At 31.9% G+C, this 13118-nt stretch overlaps 1 protein-coding gene across 3 annotated transcripts in view; it reads right to left on the reverse strand.

Moving 5' to 3' along the window:
- LOC130645544 (uncharacterized) overlaps window positions 1–11758 on the reverse strand; it is a 45688-nt gene extending 33930 nt beyond the window's left edge. The window contains exons 1-5 of one of the 3 annotated variants that reach the window (XM_057451576.1): window positions 11534–11758; window positions 11179–11241; window positions 10572–10808; window positions 9487–9668; window positions 9158–9272 (exon numbers count right to left, since the gene is read on the reverse strand). In XM_057451576.1, coding sequence (XP_057307559.1) covers window positions 9158–9272; window positions 9487–9668; window positions 10572–10794 — 520 coding nt within the window. In that variant the 5' untranslated portion in view covers window positions 10795–10808; window positions 11179–11241; window positions 11534–11758. The remainder of the gene's footprint in view (window positions 1–9157; window positions 9273–9486; window positions 9669–10571; window positions 10809–11178; window positions 11242–11533) is intronic. The other 2 variants (XM_057451566.1, XM_057451584.1) reach the window with 2 other exon arrangements.
- Between the last annotated feature and the right edge of the window lie 1360 nt (window positions 11759–13118).

The following is a 13118-nucleotide window of genomic DNA, read 5'->3' on the forward strand; positions in this document are numbered from 1 at the left end:
TTCATGTTGGGTAAACATTTAAAATTCATAGATAGTTTCCAATTTATGAGCTCTAGTTTGGAAAAATTGGTTGATAATCTACCTAAAACATCATTTAAATATATTTACAAAAGAGGAATTCGATAATAAAAAGAAATTTGAACTTATGACTAAAAAAGGTGTATATCCCTACGATTATATGGATTCATTTGAGAAATTCAATGAAAATAAATTAGCATACCAAAAAGATTTCTACAGTTTATTATTAGATGAAAATATCACAGATGATGATTACAAACATGCTAAAAGGGTATAGAAGAAATGTGAATTGAAAACAATGGGTGAATACCATGATTTATACCTATAATCCGATGTACTATTATTAGCCGATGTTTTTGAAAACTTTAGAAGTACATGTTTAGAATATTATAAATTAGATCCAGCACATTATTACACATCACAAGGATTATCATGGGACGCCATGTTGAAAATGACTGATGTGGAATTGGAATTGATGACAGATAATGACATGTTTCTGTTTATTGAGAAGGGTCTAAGAGGCGTATCATATATTTCAAACAGATATGCGAAATCAAATAATAAGTATACTGATGACTAATCCGGATGAAAAATCAAAGTATATAATGTGTTTAGATGCTAACAATTTATATGGGTATGGAATGTCACAATATCTACCAACTGGTGGATTTAGATGGTTTACCGAAAGAGAGATAAAAAAATGTGATCTAGCTAAATATGAAACAGATAGTAAAAAAGGGTTAATATTTGAATTTGATTTGGAATATCCAAAGGAACTACATGATATACATAATGATTATCCACTAGCACCAGAAAGAATGAATGTTACCAAAAATATGCTATCAAACTATTGTAAAAACTCCAGAAAAAGTATAATATATCAATTGGTGATGTCAGAAAAATTAATCCCAACATTGGACAAAAAGGATCAATGCGTAGTGCACTACAGAAACTTACAATTATATATATCATCAGGATTAAAAGTTAAAAAAGTAGATAGAATATTAGAATTTGATCAATCCCCATGGTTGAAAAATATATATTGATTTCAATACAAATAAACGAACATTTTGTAAAATCGCATTTGAAAAGGATTTCTTCAAACTTATGAATAACAGTGTATTTGGAAAAACGATGGAAAATATTAGAAAACGTGTGAATGTCGAACTTGTAACAAATAAGAAAAAACTAACGAAATTAACATCAAAACCAACAATCAAATCATCAAAAATCTTCAATGAAAACCTTGTGGCTGTTCACAAATTTAAGGAAACATTAACATTAAACAGACCTGCATACGTTGGAATGTGCATTCTAGATTTATCCAAAACATTAATGTACGATTTTCACTATAATTATATCAAACATAAGTATAAAAATGATGCTAAACTATTATTCACAGAACAGATTCCCTAACATATGAAACTACAACCGATGATGCATATATGGATTTCTGGGGTGATAAGGATAAATTTGACAATAGTGACTACCAAGAATCATCACAATTTTATAATACAGAAAAAAAGAAAGTATCGACTAGTCTCTATAATAATACGCCAGTTTTGTCTGTCTGTGACTTTTGCAAAGTGGATAAAATTTCTTTGATAAAGTCTATAAAACATCGTCTATAAATTTGTTCTTTAATTTACCAAACTTTAACGCTAAAATAGTATTGACGTCAAAGGAAAGTTAATTAAGATTAGTGAAGCCATTACAGTGCACCTAAAATTTTGAGGCCAAATAAATTGGAAACGAGTTGGTGACGTCAATGTTTTTTAACCGCGTGGGTAACTAGGGACCACCTGGGACCAATTTGGGTAATTTTCAGCGTTTGAACCTCTGCACAGTAAAAGCAACGAATAAACTAAATTTCGCCAAAATTTTTTGTAATTGCACTGCTGACGTCAGCAAAAAATGTAAAACAGCCTAATATCTCTGCAACCGTTTGTCAAAAGTACATGATCCTATACATTTTCTTGATCAGCGTTTCAAGATCTATACAATGAAGGCAACAGGTATATAAATTTCTAAAAAGTATTTTAGGTCTTTACGGACCATTGCTGACGTCAGCATAATTTTTAAACCTTTATATCTTCTTAACTGTTGGTCAATAGCACATGATACTATACATTTTTCTCATCAGCGTTTCAAGCTCTGCAAATTACAGGAAACGGATAAACATTTTTTTGGTTCATGCACTGGCTGACGTCAGCAAAATTTTTAAACCCTTATATTTCATTAACCGTTCATCAAAAGCACAAGATCATATACCTTTTCTTGATGAACGCTTTAAGGTCTGCTCAGTAGAAGCAACGTGAAAACAAGATTCTAAATTTTTTTGTGGATGGGTTGCTGACGTCATCCAATTCAAATGATGCTTTTTTCTCATTTTTATCCTGCCTCAGTGGATTTCTCCACGGGCCTTATCGACTAGTCTATATAATAATACGCCAGTTCTGTCTGTCTGGCTGTCTGTGACTTTTGCAAAGTGGATTATATTCTTCACAATTTTCTTTAACAAATATAAAACATCGCCTATAAAATTGTTTTGTAATTTACCAAACTTTAACGTTAAAATAGTATTGACGTCAAGGGAAAGTTAATTAGGATTAGTGAAGCCATTACAGTGCGCTTAAAACTTTGAGGCCAAATAACTTAGAAACGAGGTGGTGACGTCAATGATTATTCACCACGTGGGTAACTAGGGACCACCTGGGACCAATTTGGGTAATTTTCCAAACCTAGATCTTCAAATCCGTTTCGGAATGAACGGGTTTATGACGTCATCAAAAAACCTTTAAACCACAATATTTCCGTAACCGTTGGTCAAAAGTACATGATCCAATACATTTTCTTGATCAGTGTTTCAAGAGCTATAACATGAAGGCAACGGGTATACAAATTTCGAAAAAATAATTTTCTGTACTTTTATTAGGGACTTTGCTAACGTCAGCAATATTTTTAAATCCGTAAATCTCATTAACCATTCATCAAAAGCATGTGATCAGCGCTTTAAGGTCTATACAATAAAGGCAACGTAAAAACAAGGTTCTAATTTATTTTTTGTGGATGGGTTGCTGACGTCATCAAAATTCAAATAAAGCTTCTTTTTCATTTTTATCCTGCCTCAGTGGATATTTTCACGGGCTTTATCGACTAGTAAAAAATAAAAATCGCTCTCGACAAATGTATGCTTGTGCACTTCAGTCACTTCTCCGCCGCCATATTGAAATGGTATTTTTGTTCCAGCTTATCTTGTAAATGAATTTTGACGTCATTACGTTGCTCCAGTTATATGAGAGAGCCAAGGGAGGTTATATTACCAGTTGCCTAATTTCAGATGAAGCAACAAATCCAACGCCAAAACTCAAAATTTTATCGAAATAGTTCGCAGATGCAATTATTATTATTATTATTATTATTATTATTATTATTATTATTATTATTATTATTATTATTATTATTATTATTATTATTATTATTATTATTATTATTATTATTATTATTATTATATCAAGTTGTTTACCCAGGATATCCTCTTTAGTACCTATTGGTAATGCTATCAACGAGAATCCTGCGATGGGGGTCCTAGTGTATGTAAAGCTCCCATTTAAGCTACGAAGGTCGTGCAAGCACAGTAATCGCTCAACTAGACAATCGCTTAACTAGACAACCGTCCTATTCTCATGCGCGACGTTAATCAGAAAGGATAAATTTTAAATATAAGGCTAAATAATTTGGAAACGGGTGGAAATAAATGACGTCATCTCTTGCGTGGGTAACTAGGGACTACCTGGGACCAATTTGGGTAAGTTTTCCAAACCTGGGTCACCGAATCCGTTCCGGAATGGACGGATTAATGACGTCATAAAAAATCTTTAAACCCTAATATCTCTGCATCCGTTTGTCAAAAGTACACGATCCTATACATTTTCTTGATCAGTATTTCAAGATCTATACGATAAAGGCAACTAGTATACACATTTCTAAAAATAATTTTCTTGTGTTTTGGCGGGTCTTTGCTGACGTCAGCGAAAATTTAAAAACCTTTATATCACCTTAGTCGTTTGTCGAAAACATATAATCCTAAACGTTATTTTGATCAGCGTTTCAAATTATAAAGGCATGTTGAATGTGGTTATGGTTATAAGGTTGTGTGTAGATATGACAATAAATATAACAAACCAATAAAAATGTATAGAGGTGAAAATGCTACTTACAAATGTATGGAAGAGATGTTGAAGGAAGTTAGATACCACAAAAAAGCCAAAAAATGTCACATCTGTAATAAGGAATATATTGATACAGATTATGCGGATAATAATATTGTATGTGATCATTGCCATGTAACAGGAAAATATAGAGGATTAGCACATACTGATTGTAATTTAAATTATAGATTAACCGATAAAGTTCCAGTTATATTCCATAGTTTGAGAGGATATGATAGCCATTTCATAATGCAGCAAATTGGTGAAATTGTGAAAAAACAATCATATAAAACCAAATATGGAGAATTGAAAGAAATGGATATTAATGTTATACCAAATAATATGGAAAAATATATGGCATTCATGTTGGGTAAACATTTAAAATTCATAGATAGTTTCCAATTTATGAGCTCTAGTTTGGAAAAATTGGTTGATAATCTACCTAAAACATCATTTAAATATATTTACAAAAGAGGAATTCGATAATAAAAAGAAATTTGAACTTATGACTAAAAAAGGTGTATATCCCTACGATTATATGGATTCATTTGAGAAATTCAATGAAAATAAATTAGCATACCAAAAAGATTTCTACAGTTTATTATTAGATGAAAATATCACAGATGATGATTACAAACATGCTAAAAGGGTATAGAAGAAATGTGAATTGAAAACAATGGGTGAATACCATGATTTATACCTATAATCCGATGTACTATTATTAGCCGATGTTTTTGAAAACTTTAGAAGTACATGTTTAGAATATTATAAATTAGATCCAGCACATTATTACACATCACAAGGATTATCATGGGACGCCATGTTGAAAATGACTGATGTGGAATTGGAATTGATGACAGATAATGACATGTTTCTGTTTATTGAGAAGGGTCTAAGAGGCGTATCATATATTTCAAACAGATATGCGAAATCAAATAATAAGTATACTGATGACTAATCCGGATGAAAAATCAAAGTATATAATGTGTTTAGATGCTAACAATTTATATGGGTATGGAATGTCACAATATCTACCAACTGGTGGATTTAGATGGTTTACCGAAAGAGAGATAAAAAAATGTGATCTAGCTAAATATGAAACAGATAGTAAAAAAGGGTTAATATTTGAATTTGATTTGGAATATCCAAAGGAACTACATGATATACATAATGATTATCCACTAGCACCAGAAAGAATGAATGTTACCAAAAATATGCTATCAAACTATTGTAAAAACTCCAGAAAAAGTATAATATATCAATTGGTGATGTCAGAAAAATTAATCCCAACATTGGACAAAAAGGATCAATGCGTAGTGCACTACAGAAACTTACAATTATATATATCATCAGGATTAAAAGTTAAAAAAGTAGATAGAATATTAGAATTTTATCAATCCCCATGGTTGAAAAATATATATTGATTTCAATACAAATAAACGAACATTTTGTAAAATCGCATTTGAAAAGGATTTCTTCAAACTTATGAATAACAGTGTATTTGGAAAAACGATGGAAAATATTAGAAAACGTGTGAATGTCGAACTTGTAACAAATAAGAAAAAACTAACGAAATTAACATCAAAACCAACAATCAAATCATCAAAAATCTTCAATGAAAACCTTGTGGCTGTTCACAAATTTAAGGAAACATTAACATTAAACAGACCTGCATACGTTGGAATGTGCATTCTAGATTTATCCAAAACATTAATGTACGATTTTCACTATAATTATATCAAACATAAGTATAAAAATGATGCTAAACTATTATTCACAGAACAGATTCCCTAACATATGAAACTACAACCGATGATGCATATATGGATTTCTGGGGTGATAAGGATAAATTTGACAATAGTGACTACCAAGAATCATCACAATTTTATAATACAGAAAAAAAGAAAGTTATTGGGAAAATGAAAGATGAGGCAGCAGGTGTACCAATACTCGAATTTGTGGGATTGAAATCCAAAATGTACGGTTATATTAAAGATAATGGTAAATCAGGAAAAACAGCGAAGGGTGTTAAGAAAAACATTATTAAGAATACAATAAAACATAAAGATTATAGGAAAACATTATTTGAAAATAAACAGATGATACATAAAATGAGAACCATTGGAAGTGAAAAACATATATTGGGAAGTTATGAGATTAACAAAATATCACTCAGTTGTTTTGATGACAAGAGATATATCCATGATGATGGTATAACCAGTTATGCATACGGACATTGCAAAATATGTTAACTTTTTCTATTCCCTTTATTGTAGATACATCAAAATAATCCATGAAATGGTACATCCAACGTATTTACTCAGCCTTAAAAAATATACAATTCCCAGGCATTTGCAACACTATAAACATACACTTGTAGACCCTCCTAAATGGTAAAATATAGCCTTCTGAAAGTATGTGTGGTATAGTAAACCCTAAATATGGATTCCCCATTCCTTTCCATGTTTGAGGATTATTAACCCTGCAACATATGATGGTGGAATGAGGTTTCATAAGGCGAAGCCAAAGGGTCTACAAGTAGTCATAGGTATGGGGTGTTCTAGGAAAGTTTGGTATACCAAACTGTCCTAGAACCCCATACCTATAACTACTTTCAACATATTGTTCAGTGCAGTCACCAATACCTTCACATTTGTTTAAAGTACTAGAAAAATGATGGTGCTTATATGCCAGTGTTTCATCAGGTGTTGGCCAATATATTAGTTGTTCAAGTTCCAAACTAAGAAAAATGATGAATGTTGTAATAATGTTGGAGGCATGCCCAGTCGATATTCCAAATCTAAAAGCTAAGTCAGCAACAGGCGCATCAAGTGTTATCCTCATCAACGTCAATAATATTTCATTCTCTAAGCTTAGAGAACAATTTGGACCAGGTTTTTTTTGACAAAACAATTTGGCTGGACTTTTGATGATGGACATCCTGTGTACAATTCAATTTTTTTAATACTCTGGATGCAATCCCATGACATTCTTTTATTAATTGTATTCAATGACAATTTGCTGGAAGTTGTGGATGCAGTGGACAATGTAGGCATTAAAATATTGGCATTACTAGTTGGTGATAACATTGGAATATCTAATTCTAAAGCAGACATTGATGAGGTTAAGCAAGTGGGTGATCACAGTTTTATCCCACTAGCTGGTGATAATAATGAAAGATCTGTTAATGAACTGGTTAGTGACATTAACAAAGAGGCATTTTTAGAAGTTAGATCAAGTGTGACACCAAAGTCAATTTCATCTACATTGTCTGGTTCTGTTTTGACACCATCTGAAGCAGTTGAAGATGGAACAAATATATCTCTTTTTCAATTTTTGTTGGGAAGAAAAACTCTTTCTTTTGGTGCTTTTCTCTTTTTTGAGTTTTCATCTGTACCATAACCTTTTAAATACAATGTGGGTAAAGGGCTTGCATCTGTCGGTTTTCCATATTCAAAATGATTTGAACAGATCACATGATGTTTTTTAAACACAAAATACTTTCTGTTGCAAGCCCCCCTTAGTATACAACTTAGGGTTTCTACAAGTGTAAAAACGTAGCTCTAAACTTCCATTAAATGCAGTGATGTGCGACAATGACATCTTTTTCTGGATATTTACGAGCATTGTTACCTGCTCCCATAGCACAACGATCATTAATTCCCATAACGATAATTATGCTTCAATAAAAACCACAGAACAACAGTACACATGAAAAGCGACTACCTTCGTTTTCAAGGTTTGTTTTGATTTGAGATACCCTGATTTTCCCATACTGCTTTTTCATAAATTCAAAAATGGTAGTACTATCAGTAAAAAGGTCTATTGTTGCACATGTTTATATTTTTAGACGTTTTGTTTCAGAATAATGCAGATTGTGAGCAACCTCGATCCCACGGCTTTTTTCTCTTTTTGCCATCCCGTAATAAATGAGACAAAGAGCCTGGGGTGGAGGTTGAAATGTGAGTTTTGAAAATATAAATTACTGTGTTGTATGTCTTTGTTTGGTATCCGTTACATCGAATTAATGAGAGATTCAGTGGATTCTTTCACGAGAATTCAGCTAGTATAATATAATCTTTTTCCTTATTGTGACCTAAAAACAGATAGTGTTTAAAACTTGAAATTATATTGAATTGTGTCACTTTGCTTCCCTTTTTAACCGTTTCTACAAATGAAAAAGTTAATATCAGATTCAGATAATTTAAAATATATTACATCAAGATTCAATAAAAGAAATAATAGTATTTTTATCAAAAATGTTTCAAATTATCTCGAATGTTTAACTTAACTTTGTTGGGGGTCGAAAATATGAAGATTTTATTTTACAATTTGGTAACATTATTTAAAAATCTTTCTTTTGAGCCTTTACAGAATTCGAAAATCCTTCTAGAAGATGAGTTATTAGTGTTTTTTAAAAAATAGATAATTTCGGATATATATTTTAGAAAACACCGCCGTCCACATGGAATGCAACAAAAAATACCTCCCGCACCACAAGGGTTAAGGGACAGGCCACCCCATGGGTTTTAACGCAGATTAATGATCTATATTATAATACTCGCCGTAGGTTTGTCTGTCTGTTTGTGAGCCAAAATGGTAGCTGCGAGTAGCTACGGACGAGTTTCTGCGGATTGATTTGTCAACGGGCTTACGACTAGTCTACATAATAATACTGTATCCTGTGTATTCAAAATAGTTGCGCGCACTTTATTTCGAACCCTCTGCAGAGTTATTTCATTACTTCATTCTAACAGGTGAACAAGGATGCACGAAATACCAATACAGGAAATGTATGTACGATGGCAAATTCCCGTGGATTTTTCCACGAGTTAACGACTAGTACATCTGTGATCTTAATATGGTAGCTGTTAGTAGTGACGGGCGAGTTGACGACCAGCGTAACATTAAAAACAAGTAATGTTTACCTGAAATGTAATTAGATGGCAGAGTAGAGAAGATATTGTATGTGTAATTATGTTTTTCACATAAAATGTTTACATGTATAAGCTTGCCAAGATATTCTTCATACTTGCAAGAGCTCTGTAATAAAAGCGAACAAGCGAGTTAGCTATTAATACATAAATAATCAACGAAAGAGCCAAATAGTGGAATTAAAATAGGAACGTAATAAACGTAATGATTGAAGTCAGTTAAAACGTCACTACGTTTTAACTGACTTCAAGTACTGTCTTGTAGCTGCGTAATAACACGGCTGAAAACTCACTAAAATAAACAACAAAGTAAAAGTACTTACTACTCGTGTTAAAACTAAATTTATTCGTAAAATTTTGTGAAATAGAAAACAACTGCCGGGTTGTACCACATTCTTCCACGAGGTACCTCTGTATTCTTTATATTTTAGTAATGAAATTGAGCATGGTTCCAGAAATGTTGGTCCACTCCAAATAACATCAGCTTCTTTTTTAAAATGTGTAACTAACAAAATAACAAAAAATAGAAAATATTGAGATAAATGTTTTGTAAAAATAAAGGTTATATGCTAGTATTATTTAGCCTACGAAAAGTCATAGACCTGTGATTATGTGCATACACGTTTTTTTTATAAGAAACGCCTCTTTAGGGGCTGTTCATATGGAAAATATTTCCTCAGGAACCGGTTAAATGTTTCAGCATGATATCAAGTCGAGATCTCGGGTTGTTTACAAACCCTTAACAAATTTTAGTTTAGGGTGCGCATGGTCGAGATCTCGGTAAGAAGGTAATAATGCATTTTCCCATATGAACAGAAGTTTCCTCGGTAGGCGAGGTAAATTTATGTCGATTCGGTATAATTTTCAAAAATAAACAATAGATTCTTATCACAATAAACAATAGAAACTTATCACATGGTATTTTCTCCCCCGAGGAAAGTTTTCTCGCCCATGCCATATGAACAGAAAGTAAAAATTATATCATGCTGAAATATTTCCTCATTAACCGAGGATATATTTCGCATATGAACAGCCCCTTACTTCAGGTTGAGATTGCTTACTTGCAATATATGCAGAAAAAGTGGATTGAAACTTTTACTCTTGCTAAAAAGCTTTTTAAATATATAAAAAGGGGTCTGTCTTTATAAAATTTGATAAAATCTCCTTTATAGTTAAGAAACATCCAGGCGGATCTTTAAACTTATTTGTTATATATAAAAAAATGTAAGTTGTTATGTAAAGTATGATGTATTTATAAGCTTTATGAGTTGTTTAAAAATATTATTTATATTTTTAAGTATATTCTGTATATTTTTCCAGAAAATTGTAGAAGTGATGAATGCTTTTATCTAAATATTTAACTTCGTGCATTTCGATTTACAACAATCATAAAAACTTTAGGTTTTACCTGTGGTGTTCAAATCAGTTAATATGTCAATATCGTATATACAATTAAAACTTCCTTCAAATTTCAAAGCTGTTTGCGATGGTAAGCATCTTTTCTCCTCGTCGGCATATTTGATGACGTCTATTATTCCATTTCTATCGCGAAATCGAGTTACAGTTACTTTTGATATAACTAAGGATACTGAAAGTGATAGAAGGATAATCACTTCTTTGGTAAAAGTCATGACCCGGTTTTGTCCTAAAAATTAAAAATAAGCCAATAAAATGTAATTTAAAGAAATTAACTTCTTTTATTTCCTTCACGTATTAATTTTTTAGCTGCTTCGTTATTTGCTTTTTTGTTTGTTTCTTTTGGGCACTTTCTGTTTCTGTTTAATTTTGTCTCTTAGTTTTCATCTAAAGAAATGAACATGCGCGCCCGAACTAAAGCATTTATTTCTTTTGGAGAAGTCCTCTCGTAGAGGTACACAATATGCAGTAAACAACACTTTCGCACATTATCTAGCCCACCTTATAAAAACACACTCGAACGAGGCTGTCAATTTTGAAGTCATGAAGATATAAGCAGAAACATTAAAATTCTACTTAAGCAGTACTTCATGTTTTACCTGAGTTAGCTCTGTAGCTCCAGCCATCGTCTAATGTATGGTCCTATTTTTGCTCTTCTTTCCCTTGTAATGTTGAAATTGAAGTACAGTCCGAAGTCTTCAACATTGTACAGACAGAGAATTTCATTTGTGTCATTTTTCCTTTGTATGAAGTTGCGCCACACTTTTGATATTTTTTGCTAAACTTTTTATTTATCTCAACAATTTTGTACAGAATTGTAAAAGATTTTTAAAATTTTAAAATTACTATTTTCAATCGAATAAAGGTAAAATGTAGAAAACACAAAACTCGGAATAAACTTTGCTAGCAAAAAGATAAAATAAGATAAAATTTACGGAAAAAAATTGCGCTTACTTGTTGCATTGAACTGTGTTTGAAATATTTAAAAACTCGTCAACACCATGTCATTTTCGAGTGTCAAGCTTATTATACATATAATAACATAAACAAGCCACGATCGTACCTTTCTGTGTTTCTTCTAAAATTTTATTGCAAAATATCACTAAAAAATCTTATGTTCATATCATAATACGATGCTCTATTTTTACAGCACATCATCCATACGTAATGAAAGTCAAAACATTGATTTAAAACACTAATGATATATAATAATCAGAAGGGAATGACATCTGAATGCTTGTTGGTTTCAAGTAAAAAAACGTTGCTTCCGCTCTGATTAGATGCCTTGTAGCTAAAATTTTGCCAAATTTCTAAAAGAGTTGAAACTTACAGCCTTTTTCAATTTTACATAATGTGGAAACGATCAGTGACTCCAGGTGACGCTTCCATATTCATCCCCACTCGATTACGAGTTCGTTAAGTTAAAATAAAACACACTACAATATTTTGATATTATATGTAAAAAACATGTACAATGCCAAACCTTATTTGCACTTCAATTAAAAATACTTGTGAAAGCACGCTTCAGTTAAGAAAAGTGAGAAAGAAACGCATTTCGTGGATAGACAGTTGATTCCTTGCTATCATGGGCCTATGTGGCTAAGTCTTAAAATTGTATAAAAAAGATTCAAGCCCACTGGTATATTTAATTTAAACCATGGAGTATTTATTCCGCTTTAATTGGAACTAATAACAGGAGTGACTGCATAGGTTTCATATTTTTTGAAATTTTACTAAAATTTTACTTAAGCACAGAGAAAATATTAAAAAAAAAAAAAAAACAATTTCGTGTTTTAATTATAATCAAATAGAAAGTAATGCACACAACATCTTCAGTGTGTGTACTATACTTCTGAAATGCAGCAATTAATTAGTGGACAATTTGAAGTAATTAGTCTTATTACACTATTGACAGCTTCAAAGACACAAATAGTGCTGAAATTGAACAATTTTAATTCCACTTTTGATATAAAGAAAAAATCCGGCTAATCAGCGCAACATCTGTCAGTATTTGTCGTATTAGACAAGTATATTTGCACACTAAACGCACAAGTTCCGGAAGATGTCGCTATATTTAGTGTATCTTTTAGCGCAACACAGGAATAACAACTCAGGATACTTCTTTTATCAACTTTAAGAAGATACTTGCCACTACAATCATGGACAAAATTGCCAAAATAAAGGCAGTTTTATCGTCATTTTTCAAACGCGGCCAAGGGTAAGATGGCTGCAAGCGTAGGCCAGGTAAAGGGCGTTTAAAGTTTGCCAGTAACATTATCTTTAGCGCCCGCACAACAAAATAATTAACATCGCCGCCAACGAAGGTCGCAAATATCGTAGAGACTAGTCGTGCTGACGTCAGCAACAATTAGATAGTATGGATTTAACCAAATACGGTGGACTATCTCCATCTCGAACTAGCGAGGGACCAAAAAATTGTTCGAGATAGAAAACGTTTGAGATAAAAAAAATTCTCATAAAAATTGAATTTTTGTTAACAAAGCAAAAGGGGGTATAAAAGGTTTATTGAAGGTGCATT

The sequence above is a fragment of the Hydractinia symbiolongicarpus genome, chromosome 1 (assembly GCF_029227915.1).
Source record: "Hydractinia symbiolongicarpus strain clone_291-10 chromosome 1, HSymV2.1, whole genome shotgun sequence".
Taxonomy (NCBI): domain Eukaryota; kingdom Metazoa; phylum Cnidaria; class Hydrozoa; order Anthoathecata; family Hydractiniidae; genus Hydractinia; species Hydractinia symbiolongicarpus.